The sequence below is a fragment of the Cherax quadricarinatus genome, chromosome 7, assembly GCF_038502225.1.
Source record: "Cherax quadricarinatus isolate ZL_2023a chromosome 7, ASM3850222v1, whole genome shotgun sequence".
In the NCBI taxonomy this organism is placed as follows: Eukaryota; Metazoa; Arthropoda; class Malacostraca; order Decapoda; family Parastacidae; genus Cherax; species Cherax quadricarinatus.
This window is the reverse complement of record NC_091298.1, coordinates 3,927,458-3,942,903: the sequence shown is the minus strand read 5'-3', so window position 1 is coordinate 3,942,903 and position 15,446 is coordinate 3,927,458. Positions and strand designations below refer to the sequence as shown.

Below are 15,446 nucleotides of genomic sequence, written 5' to 3'. Positions count from 1 at the left end.
CGTTGGTAGCTGTTAGTCATTGGGTAGTTGACGTTGGTAGCTGTGTTGCAGAGGTCTGAGCTTCTCTGCAACACAGTTGTCCTCAAAGATTTGTTAAGTTATACCATGAATTAAGGAAAGATCCTGGACTTCACCTTACGAAAGCAGTCAAAGCAAATGTGATAGTAATTATGGACAAGGTAGATTATAGGGGGGAAATGACATATTGTTAAAAGACAAGGGAACTGATGTGCCCCTTAATACTTCCCTATAAACATAATACTATAGCTGCTTAGCTGTCTTAGTGTTGCCAGCCACTGCACTCGTTATGTGTCTCTAGTCTGTGGGCTGACTGCTCACAGGATGGGAAAGGGATGACTGCCCACAGGATGGGTAAGGGATGACTGCCCACGGGATGGGTAAGGGATGACTGCCCACGAGATGGGTAAGGGATGACTACCTACAGGATAGGTAAGGGATGACTATCTACAGGATGGGTAAGGGATGACTACCTACAGGATGGGAAAGAGATGGCTACCTACAGGATGGGTAAGGGATGACTACCTACAGGATGGGTAAGGGATGACTGCCCACAGGATGGGTAAGGGATAACTACCTACAGGATGGGTAAGAGATGACTGCCTACAGGATGGGTAAGGGATGACTGCCTACAGGATGGGTAAGGGATGACTGCCTACAGGATGGGTAAGGGATGACTGCCTACAGGATGGGTAAGGGATGACTACCTACAGGATGGGTAAGGGATGACTACCTACAGGATGGGTAAGGGATGGCTACCTACAGGATGGGTAAGGGATGACTACCTACAGGATGGGTAAGGGATGACTGCCCACAGGATGGGTAAGGGATGACTACCTACAGGATGGGTAAGGGATGACTGCCTACAGGATGGGTAAGGGATGACTACCTACAGGATGGGTAAGGGATGACTACCTACAGGATGGGTAAGGGATGACTGCCTACAGGATGGGTAAGGGATGACTACCTACAGGATGGGTAAGGGATGACTACCTACAGGATGGGTAAGGGATGGCTACCTACATGATGGGTAAGGGATGACTACCTACAGGATGGGTAAGGGATGACTGCCCACAGGATGGGTAAGGGATGACTACCTACAGGATGGGTAAGGGATGACTGCCTACGGGGGATTACCAACAGACCCCTGGCAGTCTTCAAGCTGGCACTGGACAAGCACCTAAAGTCAGTTCCTGATCAGCCGGGCTGTGGCTCGTACGTTGGTTTGCGTGCAGCCAGCAGCAACAGCCTGGTTGATCAGGCGCTGATCCACCAGGAGGCCTGGTCACAGACCGGGCCGCGGGGGCGTTGACCCCCGAAACTCTCTCCAGGTAAACTCCAGGTACAGGATGGGTAAGGGATGACTACCTACAGGATGGGTAAGGGATGACTGCCTACAGGATGGGTAAGGGATAACTGCCTACAGGATGGGTAAGGGATGACTACCTACAGGATGGGTAAGGGATGACTACCTACAAGATGGGTAAGGGATGACTGCCCACGGGAAGGGTATGTGATAACTACTGCCTACAGGATAGGTGGGGATAACTATTGCCCACGGCATGAGTAAGGAATAACTAGTGCCCACAACATGAGTACGGGATACCCACTGTCCACAGCATGGGTAGGTATGTATAAAATTAAATTAGATACTAATTTGTATAACAGATGTTAAATGCTTCACCAGGGAGATATCTTGGTGTAGTACCCCCTGCTTATGTCCAGCTGCGGCTCCCATATAAAATATAAAATAAATAATAATCTTGTGTTTTTAAGTGCCAGTCGTGGCATGCTTTTGTCAGAAGCCAGACACAGGTATGATAGAATTGTAGACAGTCAAGCCAGAGTATATTTTCTGTGGATTCCATTTCACATTGGTCTTCAAATGCATGATATAACTGATGAACTAGCAAAGGCATATATATATATCTTAGCCAGTTCATCACTTGGGCAGTCAGTTGGCAGTCTGAGAACAATAATGCGAAAAGAAGTACACTTGACGATCTGTGTAAGCATCATCTGTAAACTTCCTTATGACGGTGTTTATTTCCTTTATTTATGTCCTTTATATTGTAAACATTACTTGTGGCGTCTCCTCATTTATGCAGCTCTCTGTTGCCTATCTGTCAACCATACGTGGAGTATACCTAGAGAGTGTTTCGGGGGTCAACGCCCCCGCGGCCCGGTCTGTGACTAGGACTCATGATGTGCAGTTGTGTGCCTCGATCCAGGATATTATTTCCTCTCTTATTCCGTGTGTACACCTGGAGGGTGTTCCTGGGGTCAACACCCCGGCGGCCCGGTCCATGACTAGGCCTCGTGGTGGATCAGGGCCCGATCAGCCAGGCTGTTACTGCTGTCTGCACATAAACCAACGTACGAGCCAGTGCCCGGTTGGTCAGGTACTGACTTTAGATGCTTGTCCAGCTCATGAAGACAGTCAGGAGTCTATTGGTAATCCCCCTTATATATATATTTTCTATATGGCTCTCTATCAAGGCCTTACTGAAACACATAAGTAATACCTTATTTTTTCCACCTTTTACCCTTGTTCATCCAGTAGTTTTTAGACTCTACAACCCAACTCGGTACATCATCAGATGCAGCATTCTTCACCTGACCTCAGCCGGACTATAAATACTCGCGTTCCTTCCACCCCAGGTAGTTCTGTTTGTGACTTGAAAAAGCCCACTGTGTGGGCGAAACGTAGTCAATAAAGGATCACATTATACTGCATTTGTGTTTATATTGTCATCCAGTAGGTACCTGGGTGCTAGCTGACTTTTGTAAGTCGCATCCTGGGGAGAGGATCATAGGATCCCAGTGGAAATATTTGAGACCTAAATGAACACTCCATGAAGGGAAGAGGAAGGTGTAAACACCTCCAGGTCAATGTTCATTATTATTATTATTATTATAATCAAGGGGAAGCGCTAAACCCGGAGGATTATACAGCGCCTGGGGGGGGGGATGTGGAAGGCATTTAGGCTTAATTCGGGGAACTGGAGCACAGATCCAATTCCCTAAATCAAGAGCCCCTCACCAACATCAAGGAACCTTCCTTGAGGGGAGGCCAATGTTCTGAGTCCCTCCATTACCTACATGGAAATCATCACAGGAAATGCCAGCAAATGCGGCAGCTAACATGAAGCCGCACTGTATCGTCTTCACCGTGGAAGATGATGCCGGAGACGGTGTTGTCTTACTGCTGCTACTGTTGCTACTGATGTTGCTGTTACTGTTGCTGTTATTGTTACTGCTACTGTTGCTGCTACTGTTGCTATTACTATTGCTGCTACTGTTGCTGTTACTGTTGCTGCTACTGTTGCTGTTGATGCTACTGTTGCTGTTGATGCTACTGTTGCTGCTACTGCTACTGTCTCCTGGCGGTTTCATCCATTGCACATCCCTCCCGAAATTCAATGTATACAGAAAGCGTTATTAAAATACGTATTTCTTATTAATTTACTAAAGCAAGAGCTCCAGCCAATGGCGTTACTTCGTTGTAATGACGTCACGGAGTGCTTTATGCACCTATCATCCTCAACCAATAGCGTTATATCGTTTTAATGACGCCACAGCATCCTTAACCAATCACTTGCACAGCTTCATATGACGTAATATGACGTCACCTTTCTGAGTCATGGAGTCGGAAACCTCATCATTGACGTCATTATGATGAGCAGCCAATCAAAATACTGGAGGAAAACTTTACGGATCATAATAGTGTGGAGTTACTAGGACCGGCATCACGTGTTTCATGATCTTGCTATACATACATACAGAGGTACAAAAAAATACAGGTAAGAGCAGCATGCCAAAGCCACTTATATGCATAGCATTACGGGCTGGCTAAACTAGTAGGTCAAACAAAATAAAACATGTAGACCTAGTGTAATGTAGACCTAGTGTTGCCTCTTGGCCTTTTTCTATTAACCATTCTCAGTATTTAAATCTTATAAATGGTGTTTTTTCTTGTTGAAAGTTTCTATTCACGTTCATCACAAGTTTAAATTACTTACAGTTGTCATATATAATAACCTGTGCAGAGAAGAATGTGAACGGTGACTAGCTTAGGCCAGTAGGTGACTTGGACCTGCCTAGCATGGGTCAGTAGGCCTGTTGCAGTGCTCCGTCTCTCTTATATTCTTAAGTTACACAGGTACAGGCTGAGATAAGCGTGCGTAGCTTTATGAATAGGTACGAGAGAGCTCACGCAGCCAGGGGAGAGTGAAACCAGTAGAAACCAGCAAAGACGGGGCCAGGAGCTGAAACTTGATCAAGGACCCAATGGAAATAATTAACTTCGATTTTTTTCGGGTTTTCCTAGATAATTTACACATATGGACAAACACCTAAAGTCGGTACCTGACCAGCCAGGCTGTGGCTCGTATATTGGATTGCGTGCAGCCAGCAGTAATAGCCTGGTTGATCAGGCTCTGATCCACCAGGAGGCCTGGTCACGGACCGGGCCGCGGGGGCGTTGACCCCCGGAACTCTCTCCAGGTAAGTATGACAACTGTACGATAATTGCACTTATGTGGACCTGTACTTAAATAAACTTGATAAATTAGACACATGTGCAACACCTGGGTATCTTCACTGAGGAAACGTTTCGCCACACAGTGGCTTCATCAGTCCTATACACAGAAGAATGTTGAAGATCAGAAGGAGTTTGAGGTAATCAGTCTCTCAGCTTGGAGTCGATGTAATCAATCTTTTCAACATTGACGGACTGATTACATCATCTTCATTTCACTACTACATCTGTTGCCTCTAGATTTGACTGACTAAAAATGGTTATAACTGACCATAATTTTTAAAGGGGTGGACCAGTAAGCCAGCAGAAGGCCTCGGTCAGATGACCAAAAGCTCCAACGGAGGGTCATCACCTAAGACCCGCGTCAGGAAACACTTGTTCTGTTTCCTGACGAACCTTACCTAGCCTAACCTCTATACTATTTGACTGAAGAAGCCTACTGTGTAGGCGAAACGTTTCAACAATATAGATACTCAAATGTTGCACATGTCTCTTAATCTTCAACTTGACAGTATTTTATACCATTATCAACACAGGTGAGTAGGCACAGTTACGCGCATTGAAGATAATCACAGATGTCTTACGTAATAACATGTATAAATAATCTAGGATAACATAAGAACATAAAAATGGAGGAACACTGCAGACCTACTGACCCATACAAGGCAGGTCCTTACACCACAACCACCCTAAAAAATATAGTTAAAAAAGTGATTTAATCCCATTGGTCCTTGAAAGTAATATATGCCCTCACTGAGGGGGTCAAACACTGTGACTTATTTCAGTCATAAACTGGAGGGTCTGAGTGCATGTAGAAACACAACAACACTAGACTTCACACACAAATATAAACATTAAGTGCATAGTGATATTTTGGCTGTAGGAAAACATGTTGCTGGAAACGTTCCCTGGGTCTGTGCTGCCTGTGCGTGTCAGCAGATTCCTCAGGTATGGCGTCACTTGACAACACTAGCGCTCGTTTCCCGAAAATTTTCGTTCGTAGATCACAATTTCCTGGTTTTAGAAGATCAGGATTTGTGCTTTCTTAACTAAACAATACGGACAATCCCAGACGACTCTTGGACATTGCCAGAATTACGCATCAATGTTATTTTATTTTAACTTCAACGAATATCTAAGCAGGAATATATTTCGTTTAGTATTTGTTAAATACAAATAATACGCATTCTATAATGACAACACCTCACTTAAAAAACTGTTATTTAAAGGGGAAAAAGTTATACATAATTCCCAGAAAAGTTTGGCAGGTGATGTTCACGAGGCAGCAGGAGTACCTGAGGGCAGGTGACAGGTACCTGTTTAGTCTTGTTCACCTGCGTAGGTGGACTAGCGTGTGACACTCTAGCCATCCATAATCGTCTGTTGCAGCGTGCAAGCCTCCCTGACACCTCCAGTGCCTAGCAGATAATGGAGGTTAATAATGTAATGGTACACGATGTGACACGTTAGTGTTGTCAGGATCGGTCTCTCACGCCTTGTGTTGTGTTTATTTGATGCTATCAAATTAATGCCAACCTAAAGAAAGTTATAGGTCCGGCTGTGTTAGCTTTGTTATAAAGCTAACAAGAGCTAATCGAGGACCGATGCGGATAGTTCCCAGGGCGAATCACACGGATTGTATCTACGAGGACGACCCCACACACGGATTAGATCTACGAGGACCCCACACACGGATTATATCTTCGAGGACGACCCACACACGGATTATATCTACGAGGACGACCCACACACGGATTATATCTTCGAGGACGACCCACACAGATGGTTACTAGGACATAAGAGAGGAAGTACTGCAGCAGGCCTACTGGACTACGTACACGTACCACTGAAGCCACGTACACGGATCATTGCACTATGTCAGATGTTGAAACGTAAGTTTGAACTTTTCATTTGTGTTTCTAGTTTCTACTGTTTGTATTAAGTGACTCACCTTTTGGGTGTAAACTGATGACATCCGTTTATCCCCGCCTGTCATAAATCCGGAATCACTGATTTAGGGTTGAAATCACCGATTAGGGTAGGAATCACTGGTTTAGGGTCTGAATCACTGATTTAGGGTCGGAATCACTGATTTAGGGTCGGGATCACTGATTTAGGGTCGGAATCACTGATTTTGGGTCGGAATCACTGATTTAAGGTCGGAATCACTGATTTAGGGTCGGAATCACTGATTTAGGGTCGGAACCACGCCTCTTCCAAGGACATAAAAGTTCCCGACCCGAGTCAGGAAACTGTTTTCTGACGATCAAAGATGACTCACCAAATGAGGCCTGGTCACAGACCGGGCTGCGGGGGCGTTGACCCCCGAAACCCTCTCCAGGTATACTCCAGGTAAATCGTAATAACACGATTACAAACAAACCAGGGAATGATTACCTCATCTTTTGTATATAGTTCTACTGTCTTCTTATTATGTCCTAGAATCTGTATTGATAAAGCCACTGGATGGCGAAACGTCTACAATAAAGATTTCCAGATGTTGCACATGTGTCTTAACTTTCATACTCCAGGTAAATCGTAATAACACGATTACAAACAAACCAGGGAATGGGTGGGATTTGAACCCATGATTTGTAGGACTCACCCGTTCCTTGGTTTAATCAAAGATGAGAGAGAGAGAGAGAGAGAGAGAGAGAGAGAGAGAGAGAGAGAGAGAGAGAGAGAGAGAGAGAGAGAGAGAGAGAGAGAGAGAGAGAGAGACAGAGAGACAGAGACAGAGAGACAGAGAGACAGAGAGAGACAGAGAGAGAGAGAGAGAGAGAGAGAGAGAGAGAGAGAGAGAGAGAGAGAGAGAGAGAGAGAGAGAGAGAGAGACAGACAGACAGACAGACAGACAGACAGAGACAGAGACAGGCAGACAGACAGAGACAGAGACAGAGACAGAGAGAATGTGAGAGAATTAATGGGGTAGGAGGAGGAGATAAAAGAAAGGGGCAGTATAAGAATAAAGTGTAAGGAGATAGAGTGAAGAGGATATAAGACAAGGGATGATGTGGGTGGGAGAGAGGAAGGTAAGATGGGACGATATGGATGCATTAGCGTGGTACAGATCGTGATGGGGGAGGGTTGGGGTATAGTTGGGGGAAACGTTAAGAGGGGTGAGATAGGATGGCAGGGTGGGGAGGTTAGGTGAAGTAAAGGAAGAGAGCGAGGAGAGAATGAGTAGGTACGTATATAGATAAGTATGGTGAGGGAGAAGGTAATGGTATGGCAGAAGATGCATGAAGTTGTAAAGGGACACAATGGAGACGAGAAGGATATGTAGTGATGCGAACTAGAGAGAAATAGCATGAAAGGGAGGTATGGAGATTTGAAGGGATGAGAGGATGTGTAGAAAAATGAGGAAATGTAGGGGATGATACAGGAAGACGTGAGGGAGGGGGAGAGAGCTAAAGAAATTGAATTAACTGGCAACACCCCCATCAGATATAAACATGTAAATAGATCATGACCACTGTAACATTGTTCAGCCAACAAAACTTTTCACTCCAGCCCCTGGACCCATTATGTACCTCTGTAATCTTTTGACTACCACCCCACACCATGGGTATGGGGAGACTACCATCCCACACTATGGGTATGGGGAGCATAACAAAGATGTTTAACTTCCGCATTCATACCCTGACAATTATTGATATGCACCACGAAATACCTGATACTGCACCCTGGGATACCTGATGCTGCACCCTGGGATACCTGATACTGCGCCCTGGGATATCTGATCATGTTAAGGCCAACCTCTGTAAAAATCACTTGATAACTCAAGCTAAAAATAATACCTAATGAATATAGCTGCAGATTCTTCACATTCATAAAAGTTACTCCCATTAAAATATTATTTTCATTACAGTATTCAACCACACGTTTTCTGTTGTGTATCTTGGAAGGAGAAACTCGCGCAGTGATAGCACTCTCTTGTCGGTAATTCTACCATTATAACACTGTTGCAGCTTGCAGCAGAACACGATGAGAGCAATTAAATTTATTTAGCCACAGGTACACTTAAGTACAATTATCATACATAGCGCAAATTACCCAGGATAACCCTCCCCCCCAAAAAAAGGCCAGATACAGTGACTTATTTCCATTGGGTGTTTTTGTAATATCTTATTATTTAAACCTTAAAGGTTAAAACAGGTACACATAAATGCAGAACTACGATTTGATTTGATTTGATTAGTAGAATTAGTAAGCCTGGGTTCGCAACTAGGTTAGATAAGATAATGTTTTCGGATTTTTAACCTCGGAGGGTTAGCCACTCAGGATACCCAAGAAAGTCAGTGCATTATTAAGGAATGTCTGTCTTATTTCTAGTGTGATCCTTCAATCTTGTGCCCCCAGGATGCCGCCCACACCAGTCGACTAACATCCAGGTACCTACTTGCTTGCATGGTGAACGGGACAACAGGTGTAAGGAAACACGCCCAGTGTTTTCACCCTTGCCGGGGATCGAACCATGGGCGCTCAGCGTGTGAAGCGAGAGTTGCCCACCAGAATGAAAGGAATGTCCCATGGATAGAAGCTGAATGAACTGAATCTGATGACACGATGGAGAGAAAGAGAGAGAGAGAGAGAGAGAGAGAGAGAGAGAGAGAGAGAGAGAGAGAGAGAGAGAGAGAGAGAGAGAGAGAGAGAGAGAGAGAGAGAGAGAGAGAGAGAAAGAGAGATGATCATGACATACAAAATCTTACGAGGAAGTGGTGATTGAAGCACTTGGGTGCTACTCCCTAAGACTCATAACGACACATCTGAATTAGTGCAAAAACAAACGTAGTACAAGCTGAAAGAAGAATCATAATATAATCTAAAATTAACATAAACCATGACTTTATACCTCGGTAAATGAAGCCAATTTGCCTACAGGATGCGTGACTGTGATGACATCCAGCACTACTCTGATGAAAACATCAGAAAAATAAAAGTACGCAATGCGCAAGAACTGCAGTAATCCCTAAGGTTAAGTACACAGTGATATTCACAGAACACAGATGAATTAATAGAGCAGAATAAAATCCAAGAAAGCCATGTCTTGTGTCATATTTCCACTGTTGGTCCTCTGGTCCTCTTCCCCAGGATGCCACCCAACACAGGAAGCCAGTTTTCAGTTTAATATCTTTATTATGCGCCTCATATCCATCCTGTGGGAGGTAGTCAGAAGATTACAGAGGTATATAATGGGTCCAGGGACTGGGCCGCAAAGTTTTGATACCTGAACAAGTTATAGTGGTAATGAACTATTTACATGTTTATAACTGGTTAAAATCGTAATAAGTTATTTGTGCATACATGAATTAGGTCATACACACACACACACACACACACACACACACACACACACACACAAAACATGTGATAGTGCTTTATTTACAGTGAGCAAAGTCAGGGTATCGCAAGTGGTGTATGGAACATGTGGGTTGACACGTGGTGTATGGAACATGTGGGCTGACACGTGGTGTATGGAACATGTGGGCTGACACGTGGTGTATGGAACATGTGGGCTGACACGTGGTGTATGGAACATGTGGGCTGACACGTGGTGTATGGAACATGTGGGCTGACACGTGGTGTATGGAACATGTGGGCTGACACGTGGTGTATGGAACATGTGGGCTGACACGTGGTGTATGGAACATGTGGGCTGACACGTGGTGTATGGAACATGTGGGCTGACACGTGGTGTATGGAACATGTGGGCTGACACGTGGTGTATGGAACATGTGGGCTGACACGGGGTGTATGGAACATGTGGGCTGACACGTGGTGTATGGAACATGTGGGCTGACACGTGGTGTATGGAACATGTGGGCTGACACGTGGTGTATGGAACATGTGGGCTGATACGTGGTGTATGGAACATGTGGGCTGACACGTGGTGTATAGAACATGTGGGCTGACACGTGGTGTATGGAACATGTGGGCTGACACGTGGTGTATGGAACATGTGGGCTGACACGTGGTGTATGGAACATGTGGGCTGACACGTGGTGTATGGAACATGTGGGCTGACACGTGGTGTATGGAACATGTGGGCTGATACATATTGATATATGGATTAACTGTGGGGTATACTCAAAAAATGCTGGCGCCATGACATGCGGGCGCGTGGATGTGTACTCACCTATTTGTGGTTGCAGGGGTCGAGTCTTAGCTCCTGGCCCCGCCTCTTCACCGGTTGCTACTGGGCCCTCTCTCTCCCCGCTCCATGAGCTTTATCAAACCTCGTCTTAAAACTGTGTATGGTTCCTGCCTCCACTACGTCATTTTCTAGGCTATTCCACTGCCTTACAACTCTATGACTGAAGAAATACTTCCTACTATCTCTCTGACTCATTTGTGTCTTCAACTTCCAATTGTGGCCTCTTGTTTCTGTGTCCCCTCCCTGGAACATCCTGTCTTTGTCCACCTTGTCTATTCCACGCAGTATTTTTATATGTCGTTATCATGTCTCCCCTGACCCTCCTGTCCTCCAGTGTCGTCAGGCCGATTTCCCTTAATCTTTCTTCATAGGACATTCCCCTTAGCTCTGGAACTAACCTTGTCGCAAACCTTTGTACTTTCTCTAGTTTCTTGACGTGCTTTATCAAGTGCGGGTTCCAAACAGGTGCTGCATACTCCAGTATGGGCCTGACATACACGGTGTACAGTGTCTTGAATGATTCCTTACTAAGGTGTCGGAATGCTGTTCTCAGGTTTGCCAGGCGCCCATATGCTGCAGCAGTTATCTGATTGATGTGTGCTTCCGGAGACATGCTCGGTGTTATACTCACCCCAAGATCTTTCTCCTTGAGTGAGGTTTGCAGTCTTTGGCCACCTAGCCTATACTCTGTCTGTGGTCTTCTGTGCCCTTCCCCTATCTTCATGACTTTGCATTTGGCAGGATTAAATTCGAGAAGCCATTTGCTGGACCAGGTGTCCAGTCTGTCCAGGTCTCTTTGAAGTCCTGCCTGGTCCTCATCAGATTTAATTCTCCTCATTAACTTCACATCATCTGCAAACAGGGACACTTCTGAGTCTAACCCTTCCGTCATGTAGTTCACATATACCAAAAATAGCACTGGTCCTAGGACCGACCCCTGTGGGACCCCGCTCGTCACAGGTGCCCACTGTGATACATCATTACGTACCATGACTCGTTGTTGCCTCCCTGTCAGGTATTCTCTGATCCATTGCAGTGCCCTTCCTGTTCTATGCGCCTGATGCTCTAGCTTCTGCACTAATCTCTTGTGAGGAACTGTGTCAAAGGCCTTCTTGCAGTCCAAGAAGATGCAATCAACCCACCCCTCTCTCTCTTGTCTTACTTCTGTTATTTTATCATAAAACTCCAGAAGGTTTGTGACACAGGATTTGCCTTCCGTGAATCCGTGCTGGTTGGCATTTATACTCCTGTTCCGTTCCAGGTGCTCCACCACTCTCCTCCTGATAATCTTCTCCATAATTTTGCATACTATACACGTCAATGACACAGGTCTATAGTTTAGTGCCTCTTTTCTGTCTCCTTTTTTAAAAATGGGAACTACATTTGCCGTCTTCCATACCTCAGGTAGTTGCCCAGTTTCCAGGACATGTTGAAGATTGTGGTAAGTGGCATGCACAACATATCTGCTTCCCTCTCTAAGGACCCACGGGGAGATGTTGTCCGGTCCCATTGCCTTGAGGTATCGATGTCCCTTAGCAGTTTCTTCACCTCCTCCTGTATGTCGTCCAACACTTGTTGGTGTATTCCTTGCTGGTGTCCCCATCTGGTCTGTCCCCCCAGAGTCCTTCCTGTCTCTACTGTAAATACTTCCTTAAATCTCGTGTTGAGCTCCTCACATACCTCTTGATCGTTTCTTGTGAGTTCTCCACCTTCTTTCCTCAGCCTTATCACCTGGTCCTTGACTGTTGTCTTCCTCCTAATGTGGCTAAACAGCAGTTTCGGGTCAGATTTGACTTTCGATGCTATGTCGTTTTCATACTGTCGCTGGGCCTCCCTCCTTATCTGTGCATACTCGTTTCTGGCTCTTCTACTAATCTCCTTGTTTTCCTGGGTCCTATGCCTCCTGTACCTTTTCCATTCTCTGTTGCACTTAGTTTTTGCCTCCCTACACCTTCGGGTAAACCAAGGACTCGTTTTGGTCTTCCTATTATTTCTGTTTCCTTTGGGAACAAAACTTTCCTCTGCCTCCTTGCACTTTGTTGCCACATATTCCATCATCTCGTTTACTGATTTTCCTACCATTTCTCTGTCCCACTGAACCTCCTGCAGGAAGTTTCTCATACCTGTGTAGTCCCCCCTTTTATAGTTTGGCCTGTCCCCTTCAGTTCCTGTTACCTTCTCCACTTGTAACTATACTATATAATCAAAACTCAGAACCACGTGATCGCTAGCTCCAAGGGGCCTCTCGTAAGTGATGTCTTCAATGTCTGAACTGCTCAGGGTGAACACAAGATCCAATCTTGCTGGCTCATCCTCCCCTCTCTCTCTGGTTGTGTCCCTGACATGTTGATGCATGAGGTTTTCAAGTACCACATCCATCATCTTGGCTCTCCATGTTTCGGGACCCCCATGTGGCTCCAGGTTTTCCCAGTCGATCTCCCTGTGGTTGAAATCGCCCGCGTGTATGGATCTCAGTGCTGCTACATAGGGCTATGTGGCTCTGTGGGCTGACACGTATGTCCCTAGAGAGGTGTGTGGATTAGCACATTCAGGTGAAGAGAGCACCTGTGTGGCGAGGACATAGGTGTTGGATGACACTGGTACATCCACGTGCCATCACCTACTCTCCTCGTGTTGATAGCGTAGATAAGATAGCCCCTCCTGTGTGTACACAACACACACACACACACACACACACACACACACACACACACACACCGATACGAGGCTCTGGAATTCTGTTATCTTAAGTTTTGAAGGCTAATGACATCAAGTTATTCTAGACTGACACAGTTGCTGGTGTCAGTCAAGAAAGTATGGTGCGTCGCCACGGTGTCTTGACATAGTCGCGTTGTAAGAAGGTGAAACATCTCGAGGATCATTAAAAAACTAACCTGCAAATTAACTTAGGGTAGGGAGAGAAGGACTGGTGGAGGAAGTGAGGGAAGGAGGGACTGATGGAGGGAGGAAAGGAGGGAATGATGGAGGGAGGAGAGAAGGGAGGGAGGGAGGAAAGAAGGGAGGGAGGGGAAGGACGGAGGGAGGGATACCTGCTGCATCTGTTCTTTACTTTCCTTTCCTGCTGTGTCCGGCGCTTTGTTGTGGCGCTGCGTGTGTGGCAACACTGACCTCCTGCTTGTTTGTGGCAACATTGACGTCCTGCTTGTTTGTGGAAACACTGACGTCCTGCTTGCCTATGGCAACACGGGCGTCCCGCCTGTGGCAACAAGAACGACCCTCCTGCGGCAACACGGGCGTCCTGCCTGTGGCAACACGGACGAGCTACCTGTGGCAACACGGACGACCTACCTGTGGCAACACGGGCGTCCCGCCTGTGGCAACACGGGCGTCCCGCCTGTGGCAACACGGACGACCTGCCTGTGGCAACACGGGCGTCCCGCCTGTGGCAACACGGGCGTCCCGTCTGTGGCAACACGGGCGTCCCGCCTGTGGCAACACGGACGACCTGCCTGTGGCAACACGGGCGTCCCGCCTGTGGCAACACGGGCGTCCCGTCTGTGGCAACACGGGCGTCCCGCCTGTGGCAACATGGACGACCTGCCTGTGGCAACACGGGCGTCCCACCTGTGGCAACACGGGCGTCCCGTCTGTGGCAACACGGGTGTCCCACCTGTGGCAACACGGACGACCTGCCTGTGGCAACACGGGCGTCCCGCCTGCGGCAACACGGACGACCTGCCTGTGGCAACACGGGCGTCCCACCTGTGGCAACACGGGCGTCCCGTCTGTGGCAACACGGACGACCCGCCTGTGGCAACACGGACGACCTGCCTGTGGCAACACGGGCGTCCCGCCTGTGGCAACACGGACGACCTGCCTGTGGCAACACGTTCATCCCACCTGTGGCAACATGGGCGTCCCGTCTGTGGCAACACGGACGACCCGCCTGTGGCAACACGGACGATCTGCCTGTGGCAACACGGGCGTCCCGCCTGCGGCAACACTGGCGTCCCGTCTGTGGCAACACGGGCGTCCCGCCTGTGGCAACACGGACGACCTGCCTGTGGCAACACGGGCGTCCCGCCTGTGGCAACACGGGCGTCCCGCCTGTGGCAACACGGACGACCTGCCTGTAGCAACACGGGCGTCCCGCCTGTGGCAACACGGGCGTCCATGCGGCACAAGTGGCAACCTTCGTGCTGCAGCCACACACTCGCCTCCTGGCGGCCAGTGCACAAGTTACACCCTCAGTGATCGCACTATGAAGTGCTTTGGTCCGTGATGGCTTCATAAAGCTCTATATTTTCCCGTGTTCCTCGGCTCCAGTGTGTCCGTGTGCGTCCCGCCGTGTTCCCGACACTGTGTGACTCTGGATATACGTATAATATTAACAGTAACAACTACACAATGGATGTAGACGAGACACCTTAGCCAAAACAGGTGAGTCCCCCTTTGAGTTCCTGCCTTCTGGCTCTTATTTTCACTCTAAACTCCTTATTAATGCGTTTTTACCGTGCCCATTGCTTGCTAGGTGGTGGAGGTAGGTGAAATGGGGCACAAGGTGATGATGGGTTTATGTTTCAGGGGTTCATATGGCGGAGATCAGAGGGTTTATAAGTGGACATCCACTGTGGAAACTCGTGCCGTCAAGCGTAGCGACGTGGAACCCTTGTTTTGCAATTTCAGGTGTGTTGGTTCTCTCACGCTTGTCCAGCCACCACCAGCCTTCAACACGCCTTCCTAGCCAGGATAGGAGAGGCTAGGGTGTGT

The 15,446-nt window shown here is 47.2% G+C and overlaps 1 protein-coding gene across 5 annotated transcripts in view; it reads left to right on the top strand.

Annotated features, from left to right (window-relative positions):
• The first annotated feature begins 5,911 nt into the window (after positions 1 to 5,911).
• The window catches only part of wnd (Mitogen-activated protein kinase kinase kinase 13 wallenda), a 216,016-nt gene continuing 206,481 nt past the window's right edge, over positions 5,912 to 15,446 (top strand). For 3 of the 5 annotated variants that reach the window (XM_070082212.1, XM_070082210.1, XM_070082209.1), the window contains exon 1: positions 14,885 to 15,116. Coding sequence is in view for 2 of the 5 variants with exons in the window: in XM_070082208.1 (XP_069938309.1) it covers positions 6,434 to 6,450 (17 nt within the window). In the remaining 3 variants the exon portion in view is untranslated. Of the gene's footprint in view, positions 6,451 to 14,884; positions 15,117 to 15,446 lie in introns of those variants that run through there. The other 2 variants (XM_070082208.1, XM_070082211.1) reach the window with 2 other exon arrangements.